We start from the raw sequence: 24,727 nt of genomic DNA, 5'->3' as shown, positions 1-24,727 counted from the left end.
CCAACAGTGCACGAGGCTTGTCTTTTTCCCCACATCCTGGCCAACACTTGTGATTTCTAGCCATTCTAACAGGTGAGAGGCGGTGTCCGTCTCATCGTGGTTTTGGTTTGCACTTCCCTAATAATTAGCGATGTTGGACGTCTTTTCATGTGTCCGTCGGCCACCTGTTTGTCTTTGGAAAAATATCTATTCAGATCCTCTGCCCATTTTTAAATCAGGTTGTTTTTTTAATTGTTGAGTTGTATGAGTTCCTTACTTTTTATGAGTTCTTTATATATTTTGAATATTAAGCCCTTATTAGATGTAGGACCTGCAAGTATCTTCTGTTCAGTCGCTACCTTTTCTTTCTGGTTCTGGTTTCCTTTGCGGTGCAGAAGATTTTTAGTTTCCCATTTGTTTATGTTTGCTTTTTGTTTCCCTTTCTTTGGAGTCAGATCCACAAATATATTGCTAAGACCAGTGTCAAGGAGCTGACTGCCTATGTTTTCGCCTAGGAATTTTATGGTTTCAGGTCTTATACTCAAGCCTTTAGTTCATTTTGAGTTAATTTTGTGTGTAGTGTAAGATAGTAGTCAAGTTTCATTCCTTTACATGCGGCTGTCCAGTTTTCCCAGCACCATTTATTGAAGAGATCGTCCTTTCACCATTGTATGTTCTTGGCTTCTTCATATTAAATTAATTGTTTATATGTGTGTGGGTTTATTTCTGGGCTCTCAGTTTTTCATTGATCTGTGTGTCTGTTTTTATTCCAATACCATGCTGTTTTGATTACTATAGCTTTGTAGTATAGTTTGAAGTCAGAAAGCATGATACCTTTGGCTTTGTTCTTTTTCAGGATTGTTTTGGCTATTTGGGATTTTTTTGGTGGTTCCTACAAATTTTAGAATTATTTATTCTAGTTCTGTGAAAAATGTCATTGGAATTTTGATAGAGATTACATTGAAATTATAGATTGCTTTGGATGGTATGGACATTTTAACAATAGTAATTCTTCCAATCCATGATCATGGGATATCTTTCCACTTCTTTGTGCTGTTTTCAATTTTCTGTCATCAGTGTCTCATAGTCTTCAGTGTTCAGATTTCACTTCCTTGGTTAAACTTATTTCTAGGTATTTTATTCTTTTTGATGCAATTGTAAGTAGGATTGCTTTCTTAATTTACATTTTTTATAGGTAATTATTGGTATATAGAAATACCACACACAAAAAAGAAATGTCACAGATTTCTGTAAATTGAGTTTGTATCCTACAACCTTATTGAATGTGTTGATTAGTTCTAATAGGTTTTTGGTGGAGAATTTAGAGTTTTCTATATAGTATTACATCATCTTCAAATAATGACATTTTTACCTCTTTATTTCCAATTTAGATGCTTTTTATTTACTTATCCTGCCTTATTGTTATGGCTGGGATTTCCAATACTGTATTGAATAAATGTGGTAAGAGTGGACATTCTTGTCTTGTTCCTGATCTTAGAGGGAAGGCTTTCAGTTTTTCACGGGTGAGTATGATGTTAGCCATGGGCTTTTCATATATGGCCTTTATGATGTTGATGTTCCCACTATACCCAATTTGTTGAGAATTTTGATCATAAGTGGATGTTGAATTTTGCCAAATGCATCTTTCACATCTATTGAGATGATCATATGAATTTTCTTCTTCCTTTTATCAATGTAGTGTATCATGTTGATTGATTTGTGGATGTTGAACAAATAAATAAATCCTACTTAATCATGGTGTATGATCCTTGTAATGTAGTGTTTAATTCAGTTTGTTGATATTTTGTTGAGGATTATTGTATCTATGATTATAAAAAAATATTCGCCTGTAATTTTCTTTTTTGTTGTTGTTGTTGTGTCCTTGTCTGTTTTTGGTATCAGGGTAATGGTAGCCTTGTAAAAGGAGTTTCAAAGTGTTCTCTCTTCTTCAATTCTGTGGAAGAGTTTGAGAAGGATAGGTATTAAATTTTTTTTTGTATGTTTGATAGAATTCACCAGTTGGGGGCGTGGTGTGGAAGAATTCACCAGCAAAAACATCTAGTCTTGGACTTTTGTTTGTTGGGAGGTTTCTGATTACTGATTCAATCTCCTTACTAGAAATAAGTATATCCAGATTTTCTATTTCTTCCTGATTCAGTCTTAGAAAATTGTATGTTTCTAAGAGTTTACCTATTTCTTCTAGGTTGTCCAATTTGTTGACATTTAATTGTTTATAGTAGTTTCTTACGATTCTTTGTATTTCTGTGGTATCAATTGTAACTTCTCTTTCTGCCTGTCTTTATTTGATCCCTCTATCTTTTTTTTTTTCTTGGTTAGTCTAGCTAAAGGTTTGTAGGTTTTTATCTTTTCAAAGAACCATTAATCCTTTCTATTCTCTTTTTAGTCTTTATTTCTGCTCTTATCTTTATTATTTCCTTCCTTCCACTAACTTTAGGCTTTGCTTGTTCTTTTTCTAGTTCTTTTAGGTGTAAAGTTAGATTGTTTGTTTGAGATTTTTCTTCTTGAGGTAGCCCTGTGCTGCTATGAACTTCCCTCTTAGAACTGATTTTGCTGTATCCATAGATTTTTGGCATGTTACATTTTTTTTTCAAGTTTATTTATTTTGAGAGAGAGAGAAAGTGCGAGTTAGGGAGGGGCAGAGAGAGAGAGGGAGGGAGAGAGAATCCCAAGCAGGCTTCACACTGTCAGCATGGAGCCCAATGTGGGGCTTGAACCCACGAAATGTGAGATGATGACCTGAGCCGAAGTCAGATGCTTAACTGACTGAGCCACCCATGTGCCCCTGACATGTTACATCTCTGTTTTCATTTGTCTCTAGGTGTTTGTTTTTTTTTTATATCTTCATTGACTTATTTGATGACCCATTGTTTGTTCAGTTGCATATTGTTTGATTTTTAAAAAAGATTTTCAGTAATCTCTATACCCAATGTGGGGCTCAAACTTATAACCCCAAGATTGAGAGTTGCCACCCAGGTGTCCCTATTTTTAAACATTTTTAATGTTTATTTTTATTTTTGAGAGACACAGAGAGAGAACATGTGAGCGGCGAAGGGGCAGAGAGAGAGGAAGACAGAGAATCTAAAGCAGACTCTGTGCTGTCAGGAAAAAGCCAGATGTGGGGCTCAAACCCACAAACCATGAGATCATGGCCTGAGCCGAACTTGGATGCTCAACCAGCTGAGCCACCCAAGTGTCCCCAAGTTTTATTTTTAAGTAATCTCTATACCCACCATGGGGCTTGAACTTACAACCCCAAAGTCAAGAGTCACATGCTCTATGGACTGAACCAGCCAGGTGCCCCCATGTTTTGTATTTTTGATGTCACATTTTACATCTTTTCTATTTTTTGTATCCCTTAACTAATTATTGTAGTTTTATTCCTGGTTACTTTCGTCTTTTAACCTTCATACTTGCTTTATAAGTGATTGATCCAGTATCTTTACTATACATGTACATTTCCAGTGAGATTTTTACTTTCATATGTTTTCTTATTATTAATTAGTGCTATTTCTTTTCAGTTTTAAGCACTCCCTTTAACATTTATCATACGTCTAGGGGCTCACGGGTGGCTCAGTCAGTTGAGCATCCGACTCATGTTTTCAACTCAGGTCATGATTTCATGGTTCTGGGTTCAAGCCCCATATCGGGCTCTGTGCTGACAGTGCAGAGCCTGCTGGGGATTCTCTCTCTCCACCCCCTCCCCCTCTCTTTCTCTCAAAATAAATAAATAAACTGAAAAAGATTATCATAATTCCAGTTTAGTGGTGATGAACTCCCTTAGTTTTTCCTTATCTGGGAAACTCTTTTCTTAAAGTTTATTTATTTTGAGAGAGAGAGAGAGAGCACAAGTAGGGGAGAGGCAGAGAGAGAGGAACAGAGAGAACCCCAAGCAGACTCCACGCTGTCAGCTCAGAGGCCAATGTGGGGTCCGTTTCACAAACTGTGAGATCATGACCGGAGCCCAAATCAAGAGTCTGATGCTTAACCGACTGAGCCACCCAGGTGCCCCTTATCTGAAAAACTCTTACTCGTCCCTTCAATTCTGAACGATAACCTTGCTGGAGAGAGAATGCTTGGCTGGACGTTCTCTCCTTTCAGCACTTTGAATATGTCATGTCACTCCCTTCTGACCTGCAATGTTTTTGCTGAAAAATCTGCTGAGAGCCTTATGGGGTTTCCCTTATAAGTAACAAGTTGCTTTTTCTTGCTGCTTTTAAGATTCCCTCTTTAACCTCTACCCCTTTGATTATAGTGTGCCTTGGTGTGGATCTCTTCAGGTTCACCTTATTTGGAACTTTCTGGGATTCCTAGGCCTGGATGTCTGTTTCCTTCCCCAGGTTGGGGAAGGTTTGAGATTAGTATTTCTTATTTCTTCAGATAAGTTTCCTGGATCTCTCTTTCTCTTCTTCTGGGATCCTCATAACACAAATGTTATTTTGCTTGGTGTTGTCCCCAAGTTCCCTCAAGTTATCTTCACTTTTTAAAAATCTTTTTTCTTTTTGCTGCGGTGTCTGGGTTCCATTGTTTTATCTTCCGGCTCACTGTTCCATTCTTCTGCTTCATACAGTCTTCTGTTGAGCCCCTCTAGTATATTTTTCAGTTTAGTTGTTGTATTCTTCTTTCTGTGACTTCTCTTTTGTACTTTAGTGTATTTTTTATCTTTGTGTTGAAGTTTGCGCTGTCTCACCCATTCTTCTCCTGAGTTTGCTGAGCATATTTGTGACCATTACTTTGAGATCAGGTTGCTTATCTGTTTCATTTAACAGATAAGGTTTTGCCTTGTTCACTCATTGGGAACATATTCCTCTGTCTCCTCATCTTACTTGACTCTCTGTATTTGTTTGCACGTATTAGGCAAATCAGCTGCCTTCCCCGGTCTTGAAGGAGTGGCTTTGTGTAGAAGATGTCCTGTGGGATTCAGAAACACTATCCCCTCTGGCCACCAGAGCCAGGTGCTCGAGCAGCGTCCTCTCTGTGAGTGACCGGAGCCCACCTGCTATGGTGGGGTCACACTGTGGCTTAGAGGTGGGCGGGGCTCTCACCTGGCCCCGCTGTGGAGTGGTCATGGTGGTGGTGGGTGGGCAGGACCCTCAGCGATCTGTGCTCTCTGGTGCTAACGAGTTAGAATCAGATCACAAAAATGGTGCCTGTGGTAGCTCTGTCTCTGGACACAGTCTCAACAAACAAGTTCCTTCCTCTCTGAAAAAAAATTTAGGATTAGTAAATGGGTCTCATTCATATATGGTCTACGTGCTTTTCAAGCTGGTGTTTTTGCACTGGGTCCTGGGGTGAGTCAGTCTGTGTGTGAGGTTTTTTTTCTTTTTTTCATTTTTTTCAATGTTTATTTTTGAGAGACACAGAGAGACAAAGTGTGAGTAGGGAAGGGGCTGAGAGAGAGGGAGACACAGAATCTGAAGCAGGCTCTAGGCTCTGAGCTGTCAGCACAGAGCCCAACAGGGGACTCAAACCCAAGAACCGCGAGATCATGACCTGAGCCAGTATCAAGAGTCAGATGCTTAACCAACTGAGCCACCCAGGTGCCCCTCCTCTACCTGTTTCAATGCTGCCATTTAATCCTTTGTTGTGGAGGCTTTGTTCATCCAGCTTCCCGGGCTTTTTCAGAAGACATTTCTCCACTTGTAGTTGTCAATTTGTTGTGTCCTTGGAAGGAGATGACTTCAGGATCTTCCACGTGTCCATGTTGTGAAGAACTTTCTTTAGTATTCTTCGTAAGATAGGTCTTCTAGCAGCAAATTCTCGGTCTTTGTTTATCTTGGACTCTTTCTATTTTACCTTAATTTCCAAAAGATCATTTTCCAGAATCTAGGATTCTTGCTCGAGTCATTCTTTCCGGAACTTGGAGTATGTCAGCTGGTTTCCTGCCTCTGTTGTTTCTGATGGGGAGTTGGGTGTTCATCTTATTGTTGTTTTCATCTGTGAGGAGTCATTTTAATCCTGTGACTTTGGAGGTTTTCTCTTGGTCTTTTAGTGTTGTGACTGTGATATGCCAGCTCCTAGAGGCCACCCACACTCCTTGCCACGGGGCCCCCTCAGCAGTGGGGACTCTCCCGGGCATGGAATCTCCTTCACCAGGAAGAGACCTATTCTTTTAAGGACCCACCTGATTCAGGGAGTCTCATCCAAGGTAATCTCCCTTTATTCCTCAGCTGTGCCACATAAATAACCGAATCATGGGGTAAAATCCATTTTATTCCGGGATTATGCAGGGCCCGTGACCTTGGGGGCCTTAGTATTCTGCTCACGGACCAGTCCCGGCCGCGACTGCCCTGAGCCTGTCACGCCTTTGAGGTAAGATCTCTAGTCCTTTCGGAAATACTCTACTCCATCATGGTCAGAATCAGGACACTTCCTAGTTATAGGAACTATTAAAATTGTCACCATTTCCTTTGAGATTGAGCACGGGTCCCACCCCGTCCCCTGGGGCACTGCTGTCAGCCTCCCCTGCAGTCTGCTCTGTGAAGACCCCCGGAGCTGGCCAGGCCACACTGAAGCAGCCGGGGAAGGGCGTGCAAATCCCAGGAGGACTTCGGGTCTACAAGTGGCAACTGTGCTGAGGGGGTCAGCAGGCAGGAGATGATGGCGAAGTAAACGCCAATCATAATACAAGGAAAGGACAGACAATGACAGCGGAGGCAGAGAGCTGTGCCGGCAGAGGGCACATCGCATGAAAGAAGGAAGTCCTTCATATGCTCTAAAATGTAAGCTGGGTGGTTACTCTTTGGGGTGGTTCCCCTGCGGCGGGGGCGTGCCTTGGGGCTGCAGGTGGGGGAGCGTGCCGTGGGGCCTGCGGGGTATAGCATACTTTCCGGGCGGCCTGCCCTCCACCTGACACAGCTGCCCCCTGCCATCCCTGCCCCATCTCTGTGCCTCCAGCCCCGTCCCGATGCACTTGCCGACTTAGCCACGTCCCCTGGGCCCTGACCCACCACCCCCACCCCCTCGCTGTGCAGCTCCTGCTATTTCTAGGCCAGAGGCGCCCCTCCCACGGGGCAGCTCAAACAGCCACTGTCCTGGCCCCTTGAGATGTCCTGCTGGCTGTGTGACCACCTCGGGGACCGAGCCGTCGCCCAGCCCCGTGAGCTGGCACGGGCAGGGGGGGATGCTGCAGCTGGGGGCCAGTGGGCAGCCAGATGGGGGATGGGGAGGCCTGGGTCTTTTACTCCCACTCCCTGCAGCACCTCCGTGCCAGGCTGGCCTAAAGAAGCTTCCGTCCTCCAAGAGGGGCATCCCAGAAGGACTCCAGGCTCTCGGCAGGTCTGGGCTCCTCTAGTCATTTGGCCCTCAGGGACCAGAGGTCAGAGGTCAGGTGTGCCCTGCTCAAGGGGCCTTGGCTCTGACACCCGGAATGCGGCTGAGGCCCGGGGGCAGGGGCGGCCGCTGACCTCACAATGACGGGGTCCGCTACTCCTGGCCAGGCGACAGCTGCTGGCAGCTGCCCCCCCTGCTGCCGGGCATGTCCCCCCTCAGCAGCTACGAGGGTCTGCGGCGGGAGATCCAGCGGCTGGCCCAGGAGAATGAAGAGTTGCGACGGCTTGTGCAGCTCATCCAGGAGAACCAGGAGCTGAAGCTGGTGCTCCAGACCCGGGGCAGAGGCCTGGGCTTCTGTGGCTCCGGGCTCCTGGCCGAGGTGGCCACCAGCCCCCGGCTGCCCCGGCGCAGAACCATCAAGTTCAAGGATGCTGAAAGAGGTGAGGAGCGCCAGGGCCCGCGGGGGCTCTTCTCAGATGCCCACGAGGCTTCACTCATTCAAGCTTATGCCAAGACAGGGGAAAGCGGCAGGGGTGGGGGGGGCGGGGGGGGTGGGGGGGTCCCTGCTCCCGTGGGGCGATGGCTCGTCAGGTGCGGAAGGTGCTGAGGAGTGATACGGGGGCCGGGGCCTCTTTAGGAAGGCAGCGGGGAGAAAGTAACATCTCCGAGAAAGTGACATTGGAGCAGGACTGGACCAAAGTGAAGGAGCCACAAGGCTGGGGTAGAGCTGAGGGAATGGTCCGTGCAAAGGCCCTGAGGTGGCAGCGGGTCGAGTGTGTTGAGGCACAGTGCTGAGGCCAGCGTTGGTGGAGTGGAGAGCAGATGAGGACCAGGAGGGTCTTCTAGGTCGGGGTCGTTCTCCTGGTGAGAAATCACAGGCTTGGCTGGAAGGGGGAGTGAACAGTGCCGGGGGCTCTGGATATACTTGGGCGGGTTGGGTGTGCTGGTGGGAAATTGGCACTTGAAGGCAGTTCCTAGGGTTTGAGCAGTGCAACTGGGGCGCTCCCCCTGGCACGGGCAGGCTGAGGGGACCCCAGCTCTCATGGGGACAGGCACCACGCTTCCCGGAAGCCTCTGGCTGTGCAGATCCACCGGGAGATACAAGTGGCCAGGGAGCGTGTGGGCCATGTCAGTCCTGGCACAGTGTCCCGTCCCTGCTTCTGAGGGCCCGGAGGTGTTAACAGGCAGAGAATGGTCTCTGGAGAGGCGGTTCAGGGAGTGTGGGCTGCTCCATGAAAACACCACAGGCTGACGACTTCAACAATCCACTTCCCACAGTTCTGGAGGCTGGAAGTCGGAGATCAGGGCGCCGGCACGATTCTTGGCGAGGCTCTATTGCTGGCTGAGAGTTGGCCACTGTCCGGCTGTGTCCTCACATTCTGGAGACAACCCCTTCCGTCTCTTGTTATAAGGGCACTAATGCCATCATTGGGACCCATCCTCATGACTTTGTCACCCCCCTAAGGTCCGGTAGGCTTCAGTACAGGAAGTTAGGCAGGACACAGTTCAGGGCAGAGCAGAGGGGAACGTCTCAGGACACACGCGTCAAGAAGATGCGGTAAAGGAGGCTGGCAGGAGGGAGTCGGTGAGGCGGGTCAGGACCCCATGCAGAAGGGGCTTCCCAGAGACAGAAGTGGGGAACGGGTGGACGCACAGGGAGGCCAGAGGCCTGGGCACTGGGGCGGCTCAGGGGGCTTCTCTGGTCTTGCCTGATGTGATTTGTGAGCCTGGAGGCTACTGGAGGTGGCAGGGGGCCCTTCCACGGACGTGCACCCTGAGGAGCAGAGCGCTTGCGGTGCTGCTGGAGGGGCGTGGGGCGGGGCCTCTAGAAGACACGGTTGGGCGCTGAGGGTCACCAGCCGTGGGCTGAAGACGGGCGTGGGGGCGGCCAGGCTGATGCAGTGAGGAGGCCTGGCTGAGACCACAGGCAGCCTGGCTGAGTACGCACCCCAGGGGTGGTGGTGTGGCTGGGTTGTTGGAAGCCTCTCCGGATGGACTCTCAGCTGAGCATCAGGACGAAGACGCCACGTGGGGGAGTTGGCGGAGACGGGCAGGTGGGACAGTCACCCAGTGATGGGGGAGAGTGGGCTGGATGCACCTGCTGTGGAGGCGTGAATGGAGACACGGTGGGGGCTGCAGGCGGGGGTCCTGCCTGGAGTGGGGCCGCCGACCGCCATCTCGTGGTTAGCTCAGAGCCGGTGAGGGTAGAAGTTCCTGTGCGGTGGCCACAGTGACGGTCTAGGCATCCAGCTGGACGTGAGGGATGGGGAAGGTGACAGGGAGGTCAAGGGGGTGGGGGTCTGGGGTCAGTACCTTGGCTGGCACCTGCCGCCGGGGGCACAGTCATCTGGGCACGGTCACAGCCCATCCTCCGCGGCGCGCGCGCAGGGCAGCTCAAGTCCTAGGTCCAAGCAGGGCTGGAGGTGGGGAGAGACCGACGGAGCCTGCGCTGGTGGGAGAGGCCACGGGCCACCGTCAGAAGGCGTGAGGTGGGGTCGGAGGCCACAGACACTGCCACTGCCCTGAGTCGCTGAGTCTCTTGTGTCTTTCTTGGTGCAGTTCTTTCCAAACCCCTCACCCCCATCACGTGCACAGAGGCCGCAGAGGCGCTGGTCAGAAGGGAGCCCCTGCTGCTGCCCGGGGTGCGGTCCCACCTCGCTCTCACCTCCAGGGACCAAGCAGGCCTCCAGCGCTGATAAGGCTCCCAGGGGAGGGGGAAGTCTGGGGCGCGGGGGTGGGTGCCCCTGCCTGTCTGGCCATCTGGCCTGGCACCTTGGGTGAAGCCCCCTTCACCCGCTGTTCCCTCTGCTTGGGTCTCCCCCCTCGCCCCATCCCCACTATTGCCCCCTGGGAGCTCTAAACGGCCTGCTCCCGGCCCTGCACGGTTGGTGTCCACTCCGAGCCTGGACACCTTCTGCCCGTGGGGAGACAGGCCAGGGTGGGGCACGCTTCGCCTCATCGTCAGGGCACCGGCCACGGCTTCTGGGACATCGGCCCTGATGTTGTGAGGGTCCCGGGGCGCCCAGCCTGGGCTGTGGCAAGGCTGGCCCTGGGCGGGCAGCAGCGGGGTTGACGGCTGCGGAGGGGCCCTTGCCCGCGGCCCCTCCACGACCCCCCTCCCCAGCCCCGTCCCTCACGGCGTGACTGCCCCGCGCCAGGGTGCAGTCCGAGCTCGTCTGGGCTCTTACTTCTTGGGAGGGTGGCCTGCTCCGCCTTCCCCGGGGCACCTCGAGTGGCCGGCTGAACCGAGGTGGCCGGCGGCCGGGGACGCGCCAGCACGGAGCCGCCCCCGGCCCAGCTCGGCCCCGCGCCCCGCGGTCCCCCGGCGTGGCTCCCGGCGGAGGAGGGAGGCGGCTCCCGGCGAGCCGAGCCTGACGCAACCCGGAGGGCCGTGGGCGGCGGGACCGGTCGGGCGGGGGGGGGGGGGGGGGCGGGCCCCGCTTCCGGGCGGGGGGAGGGGGGGGTGCGGCGGGCAGGGCCGGGAGGGAGCGCGGCCCGAGCGGACCGGGAGCGCCTGGGAGCCGACCCGCCAGGTGGGCCCCGCACCCGGACCCTCCAGCGCCCCGCTTCTCCCCGCCTCCCCGCCCCCCCCGCCCCCCCCCCCGCCCCCGGCCGCGAGCCCCGCCCCCTCCCCGGCGCCGGCCCCGCCCCGTGCCCCCTGTCCCACTCGGCCTGGGCCCCAAGGTCGAGCGACTGGGGAAGTCACCTGCCCCCAGCCCCCGTGCCTCCTCGTGCTATAGGAGCCCAGACCCACCAGCCCGTGGGCTCCCCGGGGCGCCTCCGCCTCTGGCGGGTCCGGGGATTTGCGACGCAAGCCGGGGCCCTGAGAACCGGGTAACGAGGGGCGTTAGGTCTGGCGCCCCCACCTGCCCGGCTGCGGCCGCGCCTCAGGCGGCGCTCTGAGCTGGGCCTGCAGCCCCGCGCTCGGCCCCGGGCGCCTCCTCCGACCCCCCCCCCCCTTGCTTTCCTCAGCCCGGCTCTGCCCAAGGCTCCCAAGCCGCGGGTGACCCCCGGGCCTGTCGCCTGATCTGCTGTCTCCGTCCAGTTCTCCCAGGACTGCCGGCTGAAGAGTCAGTGTTGGACTCCAGCCCTGTCACCATGGGCAGCCCCGAGGGGCGTTTCCACTTCGCCATCGACCGTGGAGGCACCTTCACAGATGTCTTTGCCCAGTGCCCCGGGGGGCAAGTGAGGGTCTTGAAGCTGCTCTCAGAGGACCCCGCCAACTATGCAGACGCCCCTACTGAGGGCATCCGCCGCATCCTGGAGCAGGTGGCCAGGGCAGGGCAGAGGGGCGGGCTGGGGAGGGACCTGGGACCGGGGCCTGACACTGGACCCTGTGGTTCCCAGGAAGGAGGCGTGCTGTTGCCGCGGGACCAGCCGCTGGACACCAGCCGCATTGCCAGCATCCGCATGGGCACCACGGTGGCCACCAACGCGTTGCTGGAGCGGCGGGGGGAGCGGGTGGCGCTGCTGGTGACGCGTGGCTTCCGAGACCTGCTGCACGTGGGCACCCAGGCCCGAGAGGACCTCTTTGACCTGGTGAGCGCACCCACTCCAGCTGGTGGCTGCGTCGTGCAGCTCATGGTTTCCCAGGGATGCCGTGGCCCCTCGGGAGGGCAGCCCTTGGAAGGGTCAGTGTTGGCCCCAGGCTGGCAGCTTATAGGCGGAGAGAAGGTTCCAGACACTCCTAGCAGGCACTCTGTCCCCCAAGCCCTCAGAGTGGTCACAATGTCTTGCTCCTGTCTGTCACCATGCCCTGTCCTGGATCCTGGGTGTGGAGCACCCCAAGACATACTGTTCGGGGTGAGGGGTAGGAGCCAACCCCACTCTCCCACTCCCCTACCCCCACCCCTACTGCTGGGCTCCTCCAGGGAGCTGCCCTTGCGGGGGTGGCAGTCGGCTGCACTCAGGTGCCTGGGGGCGGAGAGCCACTCCTTGGGGGTGGGGGGGCCTTGCTGGGGCCGGCCCCGTCTGTGTCTCCTGGGCCTGTGGACTGGACTGCCGGGACACATCCCCTCGCCCGCACTGCCCCACCCGCGCAGGACCCCAGCAAGGACCCTCGGGCCTGGGTGTCCTCTGAGCCTCTGCCTGTCCCCAGGCCGTGCCCATGCCTGAGGTGCTGTACGAAGAGGTGCTGGAGGTGGACGAGCGCGTGGTGCTGTATCGCGGGGAGCCAGGTGCAGGGACACCTGTCAAAGGTGCGGGTGCCTCAGGGCTGGGGGCACGGGGGCAGCAGGGCGGGCCTTTGACGGATGGTAACGGGCCTCCTGGCAGGCCGCACGGGGGACCTGTTGGAGGTGCAGCAGCCTGTGGACCTTGGGGCTCTTCGTGGGAAGCTGGAGGGACTCCTGTCCCGAGGTGTCCGCAGCCTGGCCGTGGTGCTCATGCACTCCTACACGTGAGCGTGGCTTGGCCGGGGCTCTGGGCGGTGGGCCGGAGGCCGTGGGCAAGAGGCGAAGCGCCGTGGGGTCGTCATTACAGGTGGGCCCAGCATGAGCAGCAGGTGGGCGCACTGGCCCGGGAGCTGGGCTTCACCCACGTGTCACTGTCCTCGGACACCATGCCCATGGTGCGCATCGTGCCTCGGGGGCACACGGCCTGTGCCGACGCCTACCTTACCCCCACCATCCAGCGTTACGTGCAGGGTTTCTGCCGTGGCTTCCAGGGCCAGCTCAAGGTGAGGCCCCCTGCCGGCCCGCTCCGCCCGCCCCACCCCTGCCTGCCCGGCCCCTTACTGGCTGCCGCTCTCCCACAGGACGTGCAGGTGCTGTTCATGCGCTCCGATGGTGGCCTGGCGCCCATGGAGTCCTTCAGCGGCTCCCGGGCTGTGCTCTCTGGCCCTGCTGGGGGTGTGGTTGGCTACTCAGCCACCACCTACCGGGTGGAAGGCGGCCAGCCCGTCATCGGCTTTGACATGGGAGGTACGGAGGCCGGACGGGTGGGGTCAGGAGGAGTCTCCACCGCGGCCCCAGCCCCGGGGCTGAGCAACGCTGGGCGTCCAGGTCTGTGCGGTGACTCCTCCCACCTCTCTCTCCTCCAGGCACATCCACTGACGTGAGCCGCTACGCTGGGGAGTTTGAGCATGTCTTTGAGGCCAGCACGGCTGGTGTCACCCTCCAGGCCCCTCAGCTGGACATCAACACAGTGGCAGCTGGTGGGGGCTCCCGCCTCTTCTTCAGGTCAGCCCCTGCACCTGGGTTGGGCACTCCCCTGCCCCCCGCCCCCAGCCCTGCCTCCCAACCCACCTCTAAGTCCCGTCCTCCCTGCCCCAAAGGTCCGGCCTCTTTGTGGTGGGGCCTGAGTCTGCAGGAGCCCATCCTGGCCCCGCCTGCTACCGCAAGGGTAAGAGCTGGTACCTGCCCCGCCAGGTCCCTTCCCACGCTGCCCAGGCCTACCTCCGCCCCCCCGCCCCCACCCCGCCGCCCTTCAGCCCTGACCCTGCTGCCCAGCCCCCAACCCGCACACCCTGCACACCTCCCAGGGGGCCCCGTGACGGTGACGGATGCCAATCTGGTTCTGGGTCGCCTACTGCCTGCCTCCTTCCCCTGCATTTTTGGGCCGGGAGAGGACCAGCCACTGTCCTCTGAGGCCTCCCGAAAGGCCCTGGAGGCTGTGGCCGTTGAGGTCAACAGCTTCCTGACCAACGGGCCTTGCCCGGCCTCCCCGCTGAGCCTGGAGGAGGTAGCCATGGGGTTCGTGCGTGTGGCCAACGAGGCCATGTGCCGGCCCATCCGCGCACTCACGCAGGTATGCCCGCCTTTGCCCTCGCCTTCGCCTGCCCTGCCCCCCACCCCCTCACCTCCCACTCAGGCAACCCCATCAGGGTGAGGGGTGGGGGGCCAGACAGGGGCAGGGCGCGCCACCGACCCCCTCTGGCTTCCCAGGCAAGAGGCCACGACCCCTCGGCCCACGTGCTGGCTTGCTTTGGGGGAGCTGGCGGGCAGCACGCGTGCGCCATTGCCCGAGCCCTGGGCATGGACACTGTGCACGTTCACAGGTACGTCTGGGAGTGGTGCGCCTGCCGGGGGTGGGGGGCTGGCTTTGGGAGGCACCCCCACGTAGCCGAGGCCCCCCGTCTACGTAGGCACAGCGGGCTGCTGTCAGCGCTGGGGCTGGCCCTGGCCGACGTGGTGCACGAGGCGCAGGAGCCGTGTTCCTTGCCCTACGCACCTGAGACCTTTGTGCAGCTGGACCAGAGGCTGAGCCGCCTGGAGGAGCAGTGTGTGGACGCCCTGCGGGCCCAGGGCTTTCCCAGGTGGGACTCACAGGGGGCAGTGGAGGGGGGAGCTGGGCCAGGCAGGGGGCTGGCAGCATCCCAGCCACCCCCTAGTTGGCCTTCCCGCCCGACGTGCCGGGTGGCGCGGTCCGGGAGGGCTGGCGGACGCGGGACGGGAGTCCCCGGGGCACCGTGTGTGAGTGGCCCGCCCGCCCCGCTGCTGCAGGTCCCAGATCAGCACCGAGAGCTTCCTGCATCTGCGCTATCAGGGCACAGACTGTGCCCTCATGGTGTCTGCCCACCGGCACCCGGCCGCTGCCCGCTCGCCCCGTGCTGGCGACTTTGGGGCCGCCTTTGTGGAGAGGTATGCGAGCTCTGCGTCCCGGGAGCCCTGGCGGGTGGCCTACCGGCCCGGCCCTGATCGTTTTCTCGGGGCCGGCGGACGTGCAGGTACATGAGAGAGTTTGGCTTCGTCATCCCCGAGCGGCCGGTGGTGGTGGACGACGTGCGTGTGAGGGGCACTGGCCGCAGCGGCCTTCGCCTCGAGGATGTTCCCAGAGCTCAGACCGGGCCTCCCCGCATAGACAAGGTGGGTGGCTCTGCCTCGGCCTGCCCACCCGCACCCGCAGGGACAAGGGGACGGGTGTGGAGGGGGAGAGGCAGGGAGGGGCTGCACCTAGGAACCTCACTCATCCCACGCCCTCCTCAGATGACCCAGTGCTACTTTGAGGGGGGCTACCAGGAGACCCCTGTGTACCTGCTGGGAGAGCTGGCCTATGGGCACAAGCTTCAGGGGCCCTGCCTCATCATCGACAGCAACAGGTGGGCTGAAGCCTGGCCAGGGTGGGGCCATGGTGGGTACAGTTGCCGGGGCCTGGGTGAGCTCAGGGGCCCTGTCAGGGGCTCTCCGGCCCGAGGCTACAGGAACAGAAAGGACTCTGGCGTCCCATTATGGTTGGGTGTCCCCCAGCCTGGGGACGTGGGGTCCCTATTTGGGACAGGAAGGGGGTCTGGCTCGGCGCCCCCAGCCTCTTGCGCCCCTGCCTTCAGCACCATCCTGGTGGAGCCAGGCTGCCAGGCAGAGGTGACTGATACCGGGGACATCCGCATCTCTGTGGGGGCTGAAGTCCCGAGCCTGGTGGGCGCCCAGCTTGACCCCATCCACCTGTCCATCTTCTCTCACCGCTTCATGAGCATTGCTGGTGAGTGGCTGCCCGGTCCCCACGGCCCTGCTCCCTGGGCAGAGGTAGTGCAGGCACGTGGCTGGCAGGCCGTGCAGAGAGAGACAAAGTGTGACCCAGGGAAGGGGCAGAAGTGGAGTCCCCGCTGGCGACAGGGCCGCCCTGGGACGGCCAGCCCCACCGCACCAGCCGGCCTTGGGCAGTGGGAGCACCTAACTCCCGCCAGCAGTCATGGGGCCTGAGATCGCCATCCTGTCTGTGGACGGAAAGAGGCTCGGCCCGGTGAGCCCTTCTACGCAGGGTCGGCTGGGGCTTGCTCGCCCCGAGTCCTGTGCCTCAGCACCGATTTCCTGCTGTGCTAGGCAAGGTGGAGAGTTGACGTGGGGTACCGGGTTCTTGGTGAGGCCCTGAGCAGGGATGGAGAGGAAGGGGGGGGCACCTCTCACACAGGCAAGACACGGGGCCCGCCTGCAGTTTCGCTGTGTCCGCCGGGCCACCACCGCCTTCGGGTCCTGGGTCTGGGTGTCAGAAGGCAGCAGTCCTGCCTCTTCGTCCTCTAGGGGTGTGTCGTGCCGGTGGGCGGGCGGGGCGGGGCTGCGCCGCGGGTGGGGCGGGGCGGGGCGGGGCTGTGCCGCACGGGTGGGCGGGCGGGGCGGGGCCGTGCCGCGGGCGGGGCGGGGCCAGCGGGTGCCCGCTCATTCTGTGCCCCCAGAGCAGATGGGCCGCATCCTGCAGCGCACAGCCATCTCCACCAACATCAAGGAGCGTCTGGACTTCTCCTGTGCCCTCTTCGGGCCCGATGGGGGGCTGGTGTCCAACGCCCCCCACATCCCCGTGCACCTGGGCGCCATGCAGGAGACCGTACAGTTCCAGGTTCGGCGGCCCACCTCTCGGCCTCCCTGACCCCACCCCTCGCCTCCGCCCCTGCCGCCTCCACAAGTGTCTTCTGGTCTCAGATCCAGCACCTGGGGGCCGACCTCCACCCTGGTGACGTGCTGCTGAGCAACCACCCGAGCGCTGGGGGCAGCCACCTGCCAGACCTGACCGTCATCACCCCGGTGAAGGCCGCTGCCTGGGTGTCTCCGGGGGTGGGGGTGGCGCGGGCTGCTAGCACAGCTCACGGTCGCTCTCCACCCCCAGGTGTTTTGGCCGGGTCAGACTCGGCCTGTGTTCTACGTGGCAAGCCGTGGGCACCATGCGGACATTGGGGGCATCACGCCGGGCTCCATGCCTCCCCACTCCACCACACTGCAGCAGGAGGGCGCCGTCTTTCTGTCTTTCAAACTCGTCCAGGGAGGAGTCTTCCAAGAGGAGGGTGAGTGGGAGTGGGCTTGGAGTGACCTCCAGGTCGGGGGAGGGTTCAGTGGACCAGGCCGATTGGGGCGCTGTGGCAGCGAGTGAGTGGCGGAGGCCTGCCTTGAGGCTGGGGAAGCCGCGTAGCGACCCCAGAGTGGTAGCAGATCATCTTTCAGAGATGATCGGAGGCACTGAGGTGAACTCCTTCTGGGCCCAGGAAGGCTCAATGGTTTTGGGGGTGGGGAGCTGGCCGGGACAGTCACAGGACCGGGCACAGGAGGGAGAGGGGCTGTTTCAAGGTCAGCAGCTGCTCACGGTGGTGTCTGCCTTGTGTTTGCACTGGGTCTGTGGGCTACAGAGCAGTGAGGACGGGGGCCAGGGCCTGCAGACTCGCGGAGAACTTTCCTGGGCCTGCACTGGTCTGCCCTACACCATGAAAGCCCCCAGCCCATGTGCAGAGTAGATGGGGGGTTGAAGGCTTGGAGTGGGGAGTGGGGTAGGGGGCGGCTGCAGCTGTGCTGAATGATACTGACTCTCAAGCAGGGCGGAAGTGGAGGTAGGTAGGGACAACTGTTTTGGAGATCAAGGTTGGTATTTGATGGGATCTAGGGATGAAGATGAGACGTCAAGTTCAGACAGCCAGAGGTGGAGGGAGGCCGTGTCACTGAGTCGGCACAGAGCAGTGAAGTTGGGACAGAAGCCCAGGGACAGGGGCAGTGAAAACAGCTGGTCTGAGGCTGCAGGTGTCTAGGAGCCCAGGCAGGCATCTGGGAGTGAGAGGAGGCAGCATGGGGGGGGGGGGGTGACAGAGCCACAGGCTGCCGTGGGTGGAGGACACAAAGAGAGTGACCCAGGCCTGGTCATTCCCTTGGTCAGTGTGTGTGGTGGGAGCAGAGGGCAGGGGGCAGGGATCATGGGAGGGATATGTGCAGGCAGGTGACAGAAGACGCAGTGGCCAGGGAGCCTCAGAGAATACTGTAAGGGAGAGAGTTAGGGAGAGAGTCCTTGCCTGGGTCTCTGGGGCTCGCCAGGGGGCGGAGGCCTGGTTCAAATTTGTTTGGAGGTGGGGCAGGAGGCCCAGAGAGCTAGCTGATGCTCTTGCAAAGTGGTTGAGAGGGGGTCAGTGAGGGCCATCGGACTGAGGGCAGTATGAGTTGGGGCGGGTCAGGGGAAGTGTTTCTTCTCCTGGGAGTGGGGAGGGAAGCCCAGAAAAGGCAGGAGGGAGTGGGGCAGAAGGAGTTAAAGGTAAGAGGACCCCCCTGCTCCTCCTCAGGCACCTCCAGTTCCTGTGAGGTCACAGGAAAAGCCTAGGGTGCCCTGGGGGGCTGGGTTTGGGGAAGAAGGTTGAGCAGATGGCAGGAGGCTGTGGGTTTGGGGGTGCCGGGGGTGGGTGTCAGCAGGGTTGTGAGGGGCCAGGGAAGGGCCAACATGGGGAACTCCCCATAGTGCCCAGCAGAGGAGGAGTAGGTATGGATCAGGGCACTGGGCAGCGCAGCCCCCCATCCGACCGGGTGGAGGGTGGCTCAGCGGTGACCCCATCCGTGCAGCGGTAACTGAGGCCCTGCAGGCCCCAGGCAAGATTCCCGGCTGCAGCGGCACGAGGAACTTGCACGACAACCTGTCAGACCTCCGCGCCCAGGTGGCCGCCAACCAGAAGGGCATCCAGCTGGTGGGAGAGCTCATCGGGCAGTACGGCCTGGATGTGGTGCAGGCCTACATGGGCCACATTCAGGTGGGCCTAGGGCGCAGGAGCAGGGGGCAGCTCTGTACCTGCCCCCTGGCGGCCAGGCGGGGAGGTGGGCAGGCCCCGCCCACCTGGAAGGCAGCGTGGCTGCCGCTGAACGTCCTGTCTGCCAGGCGAACGCGGAGCTGGCTGTGCGAGATATGCTGCGGGACTTCGGAACCTCCCGGCAGGCCCGAGGCCTGCCCCTGGAGGTGTCAGCAGAGGACCACATGGATGATGGTTCCCCCATCCGGCTCCGCGTGCAGATCAACCTGAGTCAGGTCAGGCCGCAGCAACGGGGCCGTGGGCACCCGACTCGTGGCCGCGGGGCTGCTGCTGACCCACCTCTCTCCCCCACCCCCACCCCGTGGGCAGGGCAGCGCAGTGTTTGACTTCAGCGGCACGGGGCCTGAGGTGATCGGCAACCTCAACGCTCCTCGGGCCATCACGCTGTCCGCCCTCATCTACTGCCTGCGGTGCCTGGTGGGCCGCGACATCCCGCTCAACCAGGTGCGCGGCGAGTGCGGTGTCCCTGAGCGAGCCTGGGGGCGGGGTCGGCCCAACACCGGACTGGTCTAGGAGCGCGGGGGTAGGGCGACGTTTATTTCCCAATCGCCCTGAGAGCCGCCCTCCCCCGCCCCCCACCTCAGGGCTGCCTGGCGCCAGTGCGCGTCGTGATTCCCAGAGGCTGCATTCTGGATCCGTCCCCCGAAGCGGCCGTGGTGGGTGGCAACGTGCTCACGTCGCAGCGCGTGGTGGACGTCATCCTGGGGGCCTTTGGGGCCTGCGCCGCCTCCCAGGTGTGGCGGGTGGGTGGGCACGCTTGGGGCCGCGGTCGGGGAGGGTCTCGGATGCCTCCAGCCTAGCGCAAATGCCGTTCGCCCCTGCCAGGGCTGCATGAACAACGTGACCCTGGGCAACGCCCACATGGGCTACTACGAGACGGTGGCGGGCGGCGCGGGCGCGGGCCCCGGCTGGCACGGGCGCAGCGGCGTGCACAGCCACATGACCAACACGCGCATCACCGACCCCGAGATCCTGGAGAGCAGGTGAGTGGTGCGGGCGCGGCCGGGGCGGGGAGCAGGAGCCCGAGCCCGGGTGGACCGTTCTGAACCCCCTGGCCCGCGCAGGTACCCAGTCATCCTGCGCCGCTTCGAGCTGAGGCAGGGGTCCGGGGGCCGCGGGCGCTTCCGAGGCGGCGACGGCGTCGTCCGCGAGCTGCTCTTCCGCGAGGAGGCGCTGCTGTCCGTGCTGACCGAGCGTCGCGCCTTCCGGCCATACGGCCTCCACGGTGAGCGGCAGCGTCCCTGGATCCCCGACTCCCGCCCCACCCACCCACTCCTGCACGGTGTCCTCCCCTCTGCCCCCCCCCCTTCCTTGCCTCTTGCACGGAGTCGTTCCCTCTGCCCGCCCGCCGCCTCTGCCCCTCCCTTCCTTGCCTTCCGGGCCAGCCTCACTTTGCCTCTTCCCGCAGGGGGCGAGCCCGGAGCCCGGGGCCTAAACCTGCTGATTCGCAAGGACGGCCGGACGGTGAATCTGGGCGGGAAGACGTCGGTGCCCGTGTTCCCCGGGGTAAGGATTGACACCTGTCCTTCCTCATTCCCGTCCGCCCTCCAGCGGCCCCCTTTCCACAGAGGGTGAGCAGAGTTGCAAAAATAACCAGCGTCTGAATTTAATTTGGTTTCCGAAGGAGAGGGCGCGCAGTGGGCCTCCGTGGGCCAGGCCGGCCGCCATGAATGCGCTGCCCCGGTGGGGATGGGACTGCAGCGAGAGGCAGGGTTGGGGGCGTCCACGCCCGCAGTGAGCCTGTCCCTCTGCTCCACAGGACGTGTTCTGCCTCCACACACCAGGCGGGGGCGGCTACGGGGACCCGGAGGACCCCGCCCCACCGCCGGGGTCGCCCCCGCAGCCCCCAGCCTTCTCTGAGCGCGGCAGCGTCTACGAGTACCGCAGAGCCCAGGAGGCGGTGTGAGGGAGGGCCCCCACAATAAACAGCGAAGTCGCCGCGTTCCCGCGGCAGCCGGCCAGGCTCACGCTCTGCGTCCGCGTCCGTCTTTCCAACTGTCGCCTGCGAGCCTGCGTCAGGAGGGCACGGAAACTCGGAGGCGAAGTCCCACGGCCAGGTGGTCTGTGAGCCCCGCCAGGGCGGTGCTGAACGTCACCTGTTCCACCTCCTGGGGGCGGGAGTCAGACTGAGGAGTCGCCCTGGCTGCAGCCGGCCCAGCGCCCTGAATTCTGGCACTTACTGGGCTCAGCGGGCCTCCGACCGCTCCCCGGTACATGATGTAGTCCAGGCGCCGGCCCCGCCAGGGCTCAGCCCGGCGGCCTCCGCCCAGAGGGCCCGCCAGGTAGCGGCGGCGCCCTTCCTCCTGCTCCAGGGCCCTGAGGAGGGGTGGTGTCACCAAGGCCAGGACTCCCCGGCGTTCCGGGCGGCGTCTGACCCCCAGGTCGCCACTCACCTCCTTAACATCTCCGGGGAGCAGGCCACCGAGTGGCGGAGGGTGGAGGTGCTCAGTATTGTGCCTGGGGGACGGCGGGCGGAGGGCGGTGTCAGCGGCAGCCGCGGCCCTCGAACCGCACCCAGGTGGGCTCCCCACCCGGTTGCCCCCGTACCCAGAGCCCAGGGCTGATCCCGGCGCGTGCCCAGCCGGCAGGGGTCCCGGAAGTGGCTGAAGAGCTGGTGCTCCTGCTCCTGCGCGTGGTCTGCGGGGCGAGATCAGCGCGTGGTGGGCGGGGCCAGGCCGCCCCGCCCCCGCCCCGCCGCAGCCTGCCCTCACCTGAGGAGCAGTTGTCGAAGTTTAGGTCGCCCAGGAGCACGCTGAAGGCCACGGCCTCGCCACTCTCGCGGCTCTCGGCTTCAAACTGCTCGATCCAGTCCAGTAGGAGCGTCAGCTGTTTACAGCGCAAGGGCCCGTCCTCTGCGAGGGTGGGAAACGGAAGGCTCAGCGGGGCCGCGCTCCCCGCCCCCCCCCCTCCCCGGGGCTCGCGGTGCCGCGGGCAGTGAACCAACGGTCGGGGGCGCGGAGAGGCCAGACGGCCTGCCCACGCGCCGACGATCCCGTCCTCGGGCTCACCACTCGGCGCATGCAAGTGCGTGCAGTGCAGGAAGCCCACGACGCGGCGCCCGTCCAGGATGCCCACCTGCGCCTGCAACACCACGGAGGGCCCCAGCAACCGTCGCCAGTTCGAGCCCACGCCAGCCCTCTCCCCGCCAGGAGGCGCCGCGGCGGTTGGGCAGGTACCTGTGCCGAAAGCAGTCCCTTGGAGGCCAGCGCGTCCTCGCGACGTGCGTGGGGGAAGGACCGGAAGGCGGCGCGCAGCAGCGGGTAGCGCGAGGCCAGCAGCAGCCCGCTGCCGAGCAGCTTGAGGTGCGGCCCGGGCTGCAGGCCACACGAGCCCACGTCGTGCAGCACCGGGCCCAGACTGGGCGCTAGGCGGCTCACGAGGCGGTGCGCCGAGCGCAGGTCGAACACCTCCTGCAGGCACACGAATTCCAGACCTGCCGGCACCTCGGCTGTCAGCACTCCGCAGGGCGCCCCCGGCCCCGGCGGACTGCTGCCAGTGGCCCCATAGCGCGAGGGCCGCAGGCCGGCGAGCAGCGCGGCGCCCACAGCCTCGGCCCGCCGCTGGCTGTGCTTCAAGTTGCTGAAGCGCGCCAGCCCGTCGGGGAGCAGGCACAGGTTGGCGCTGAGGAAGCTGAAGCAGCGCGCGGGCTCGGCCGGGGGGCGCCAGGGCGCTGGGGGCTCCCAGCACTGCGGCGGGGGCTGGTAGCAGAAGGGGCGGCGCCAGGTCTGCAGGAGCAGCCAGAGCGGCAGCCCGAGCAGGGCCAGGGGCAGGCCGACCAGCAGCAGCAGCAGCAGCGCGGCCCCAGCGCCGGCAGCGGCTTTCAGCCGCCGCAGGCCGCTCGGGCGCGCGGTCGGCGCGCAGCAGCCCAGCAGCCGGTCCAGGGCCCAGTAAGCCGGGAAGAGCAGGGCTCGAGCCAGGCGGTGGAGGGCGTGCAGTCCCGGGTGCGGGAAGGGAGAGGGCCGTGGGGCCCCGGACGCTGGGGGCCAGTCCGGAAGGGTCTGCATGATGTGCGGGGCTCCTCCGCCTCGCGGCGCCCCTGCGACCCAGTCGCGGCCAGCGTGCGTCCGCGGGAGCTGCGGGGGTGTCACGGGGGTCAAGGTTACGTGGCGCCACCTGTGCGCGGAACGGCGTAGGTGCTGTGCCCCGGGATCGCCGGGGCGCGGGCGCAGGCGGCAACCCGCGCGCCCGGGAAGCCGCGCTCTCCTCTCCCGCGCGGAGTCTGGGCGGCCGTTGGAGGGAACAAAAGGGAAAGCGAAAGAGACCCTGGTTTCGCAGCCCCGCCCCCAGATCCTCCTCGCCCCACTCTGCCCCGCCCTCCCCTGTACGCCACCGGGAGAGCCCCCAGACCTGCCCGACGCGAGCGGGGATTGGGGTGCAGCCTACAGCAAACGGAGAGCGACCCTCTTTAGTGCAGGCGGGCGCAGCGCCGGTGGAGGCAGTGCGGTGCGTGCTGCGTCCAGCTCCCTCCGCCGGCCCGCAAGTCCGCGCGGAATTGCCGGCGCCCTCCAGCGGCCCTGACTTCGGGGTCTACCCCAGCCCCACCCGTCTCCCGGGGTTCAGGTGTCCCGCAAGTGTGTTCAAAGACACAGCTCCAGAGGAGGGACGGACTCAGAACGCCCTGATCTGCCACCCAGTGAGAGCCCCGCAGAGCTGCCCTAAGAGGCCTGTCCCCCGTGGTGACAGACCGCTCCGTGACCCTACCCCGAGGAGCTTCCAATCGGGAGGTGAGGGGCCGTTGGTGAGGATTTGCGCCGCCGCAACCTCAGGACACGTGAGCCACATGGAAATCAGCTCCCCATCCGGGGGCCCTCTTGTACCTGCTTCCTTGGTTCCCAGGACCCTGCTGCCCCGCTCTCTGTCAGGTGCTGCCGGGCCCTGGTTGGGCCCGCATCTGAATCATTTGAGCCGTGAACCACAGCCCACCGCTCTCCTGGTTGGGTCTTAAATTGCCCAGGAGTTTGGATCTGGGCAGCCATTCACGACTGCTGCCAGGGAGGAGGAGGGACTTCTGCCCCCCACCCCCACCCCCAATTCTCCAGGAATCCCTGATCCCCTTTAGAAACCAAGATCTGGTGCTGGGCGTGTTCACCGCGACAGTTGTGTCTTGCTGCTAGGCCTTGTCGGCAGACAGAGCTAGGATCTCACACTTCTCTATGTGGAGTCCTTCCCTGCCTTCCGCGGGGGTCTGGCTGGATCCCCTGAAGTAGCAGGCCTGGGAGTGGAGAGGGCAGGGAGCTCCCGGGCCAGAAGGCCCTAGCACACCCCACAACCCTCTCCCTCCCTGCCTTCCTTGCTGGTTGCTGATACGCTGCCTCTGGTTGAACCTTGGGACTCTTCTGTTCCCTCAGAGCGCTCTGGCTGCAAGCACCGGTGTTCCAGGAGCCTCCTCGCCTGGGGTCCTCACTCCCACCTCCTCAGCCCACCCTTTGCCTCCTATCGCTCCAGCCTCCTTCCCTTCCTCGGGCAGGTCCTCTCCTTTACCTCTCGTGGGCCAGAGGCCACTCTGTGGGCTTTACCCCACTGCCCATCTCTCGTGCACACCCTGGCAAGGACCCCCATCCTGGCCTCCAGGCCTCAGTTTCCTGCACTATCCACAGGCCCCTCCCCTTAGTCTGCAGGTTACCCCTGGTGGAGTCCCATTTTACACGCCCCCTGCCCTCTGCGGCTCCCTTGGGCTTTCCCATTCTGCCTGCGCTCTGCCCCTGCCCCTGCCCCTGCCCCTGCAGCAGGTGGGTTCTGCCGGCTCCGGCTCTGAGGCCCGGAACCCTGTGGAGCCTGAGGAATCGGCCACATCTCCCTGGGCTGCCCCTTGCTAGGATTCGGGTGAGTCTACTTTCTCCGGGGTCCCGTCCATCTAATGTCCTCTTGCCCTTAGTGAGGGTCCAGGAGCCCTCCCTGCCCCCTCTCCCGCCGCCCTCTTCCTGGCCTAGGACAGAGGGAAGGGTTCCCACGTCCGCATCCTTGTCTTCTGCCTTC

At 60.9% G+C, this 24,727-nt stretch overlaps 2 protein-coding genes and 1 long non-coding RNA gene across 5 annotated transcripts; 1 reads left to right on the top strand and 2 right to left on the bottom strand.

Moving 5' to 3' along the window:
* Positions 1-6,192: 6,192 nt before the first annotated feature.
* On the bottom strand, positions 6,193-10,831 carry LOC122495917. The gene is made up of 2 exons (XR_006300644.1): positions 10,458-10,831; positions 6,193-9,718 (listed from the first exon to the last, which is right to left on the bottom strand). It is a non-coding gene; the product is annotated as an uncharacterized LOC122495917 (long non-coding RNA).
* On the top strand, positions 7,460-20,718 carry OPLAH (5-oxoprolinase, ATP-hydrolysing). 3 transcript variants are annotated; one of them, XM_043602051.1, is made up of 27 exons: positions 7,460-7,709; positions 11,315-11,538; positions 11,617-11,808; positions 12,368-12,467; positions 12,544-12,667; positions 12,751-12,946; positions 13,025-13,190; positions 13,310-13,448; positions 13,544-13,611; positions 13,751-14,016; positions 14,154-14,266; positions 14,354-14,524; positions 14,712-14,849; positions 14,936-15,074; positions 15,195-15,307; positions 15,536-15,687; positions 16,379-16,539; positions 16,623-16,724; positions 16,807-16,981; positions 18,510-18,694; positions 18,820-18,966; positions 19,061-19,195; positions 19,336-19,485; positions 19,577-19,734; positions 19,816-19,976; positions 20,160-20,257; positions 20,511-20,718. In XM_043602051.1, the coding sequence occupies exons 1-27, from the start codon at positions 7,475-7,477 to the stop codon at positions 20,655-20,657; spliced, it is 4,155 nt and encodes a 1,384-aa protein (XP_043457986.1). In that variant the 5' UTR covers positions 7,460-7,474; the 3' UTR covers positions 20,658-20,718. The 3 variants fall into 3 exon arrangements, with proteins under 3 accessions (XP_043457986.1, XP_043457987.1, XP_043457988.1); XM_043602052.1 differs by lacking the exon at positions 7,460-7,709 and adding an exon at positions 10,721-10,802; XM_043602053.1 differs by lacking the exon at positions 7,460-7,709 and adding an exon at positions 10,963-11,103.
* LOC122495916 (sphingomyelin phosphodiesterase 5-like) lies at positions 20,333-22,986 on the bottom strand. The gene is made up of 7 exons (XM_043602057.1): positions 21,928-22,986; positions 21,760-21,832; positions 21,463-21,603; positions 21,299-21,388; positions 21,145-21,208; positions 20,932-21,067; positions 20,333-20,859 (listed from the first exon to the last, which is right to left on the bottom strand). The coding sequence occupies exons 1-7, from the start codon at positions 22,753-22,755 to the stop codon at positions 20,767-20,769; spliced, it is 1,425 nt and encodes a 474-aa protein (XP_043457992.1). The 5' UTR covers positions 22,756-22,986; the 3' UTR covers positions 20,333-20,766.
* Between the last annotated feature and the right edge of the window lie 1,741 nt (positions 22,987-24,727).

Source organism: Prionailurus bengalensis, chromosome F2 (genome assembly GCF_016509475.1).
Source record: "Prionailurus bengalensis isolate Pbe53 chromosome F2, Fcat_Pben_1.1_paternal_pri, whole genome shotgun sequence".
Taxonomy (NCBI): domain Eukaryota; kingdom Metazoa; phylum Chordata; class Mammalia; order Carnivora; family Felidae; genus Prionailurus; species Prionailurus bengalensis.
The sequence above is the reverse complement of the archived record's forward strand: the minus strand, read 5'-3'. Positions and strand labels throughout refer to the sequence as shown.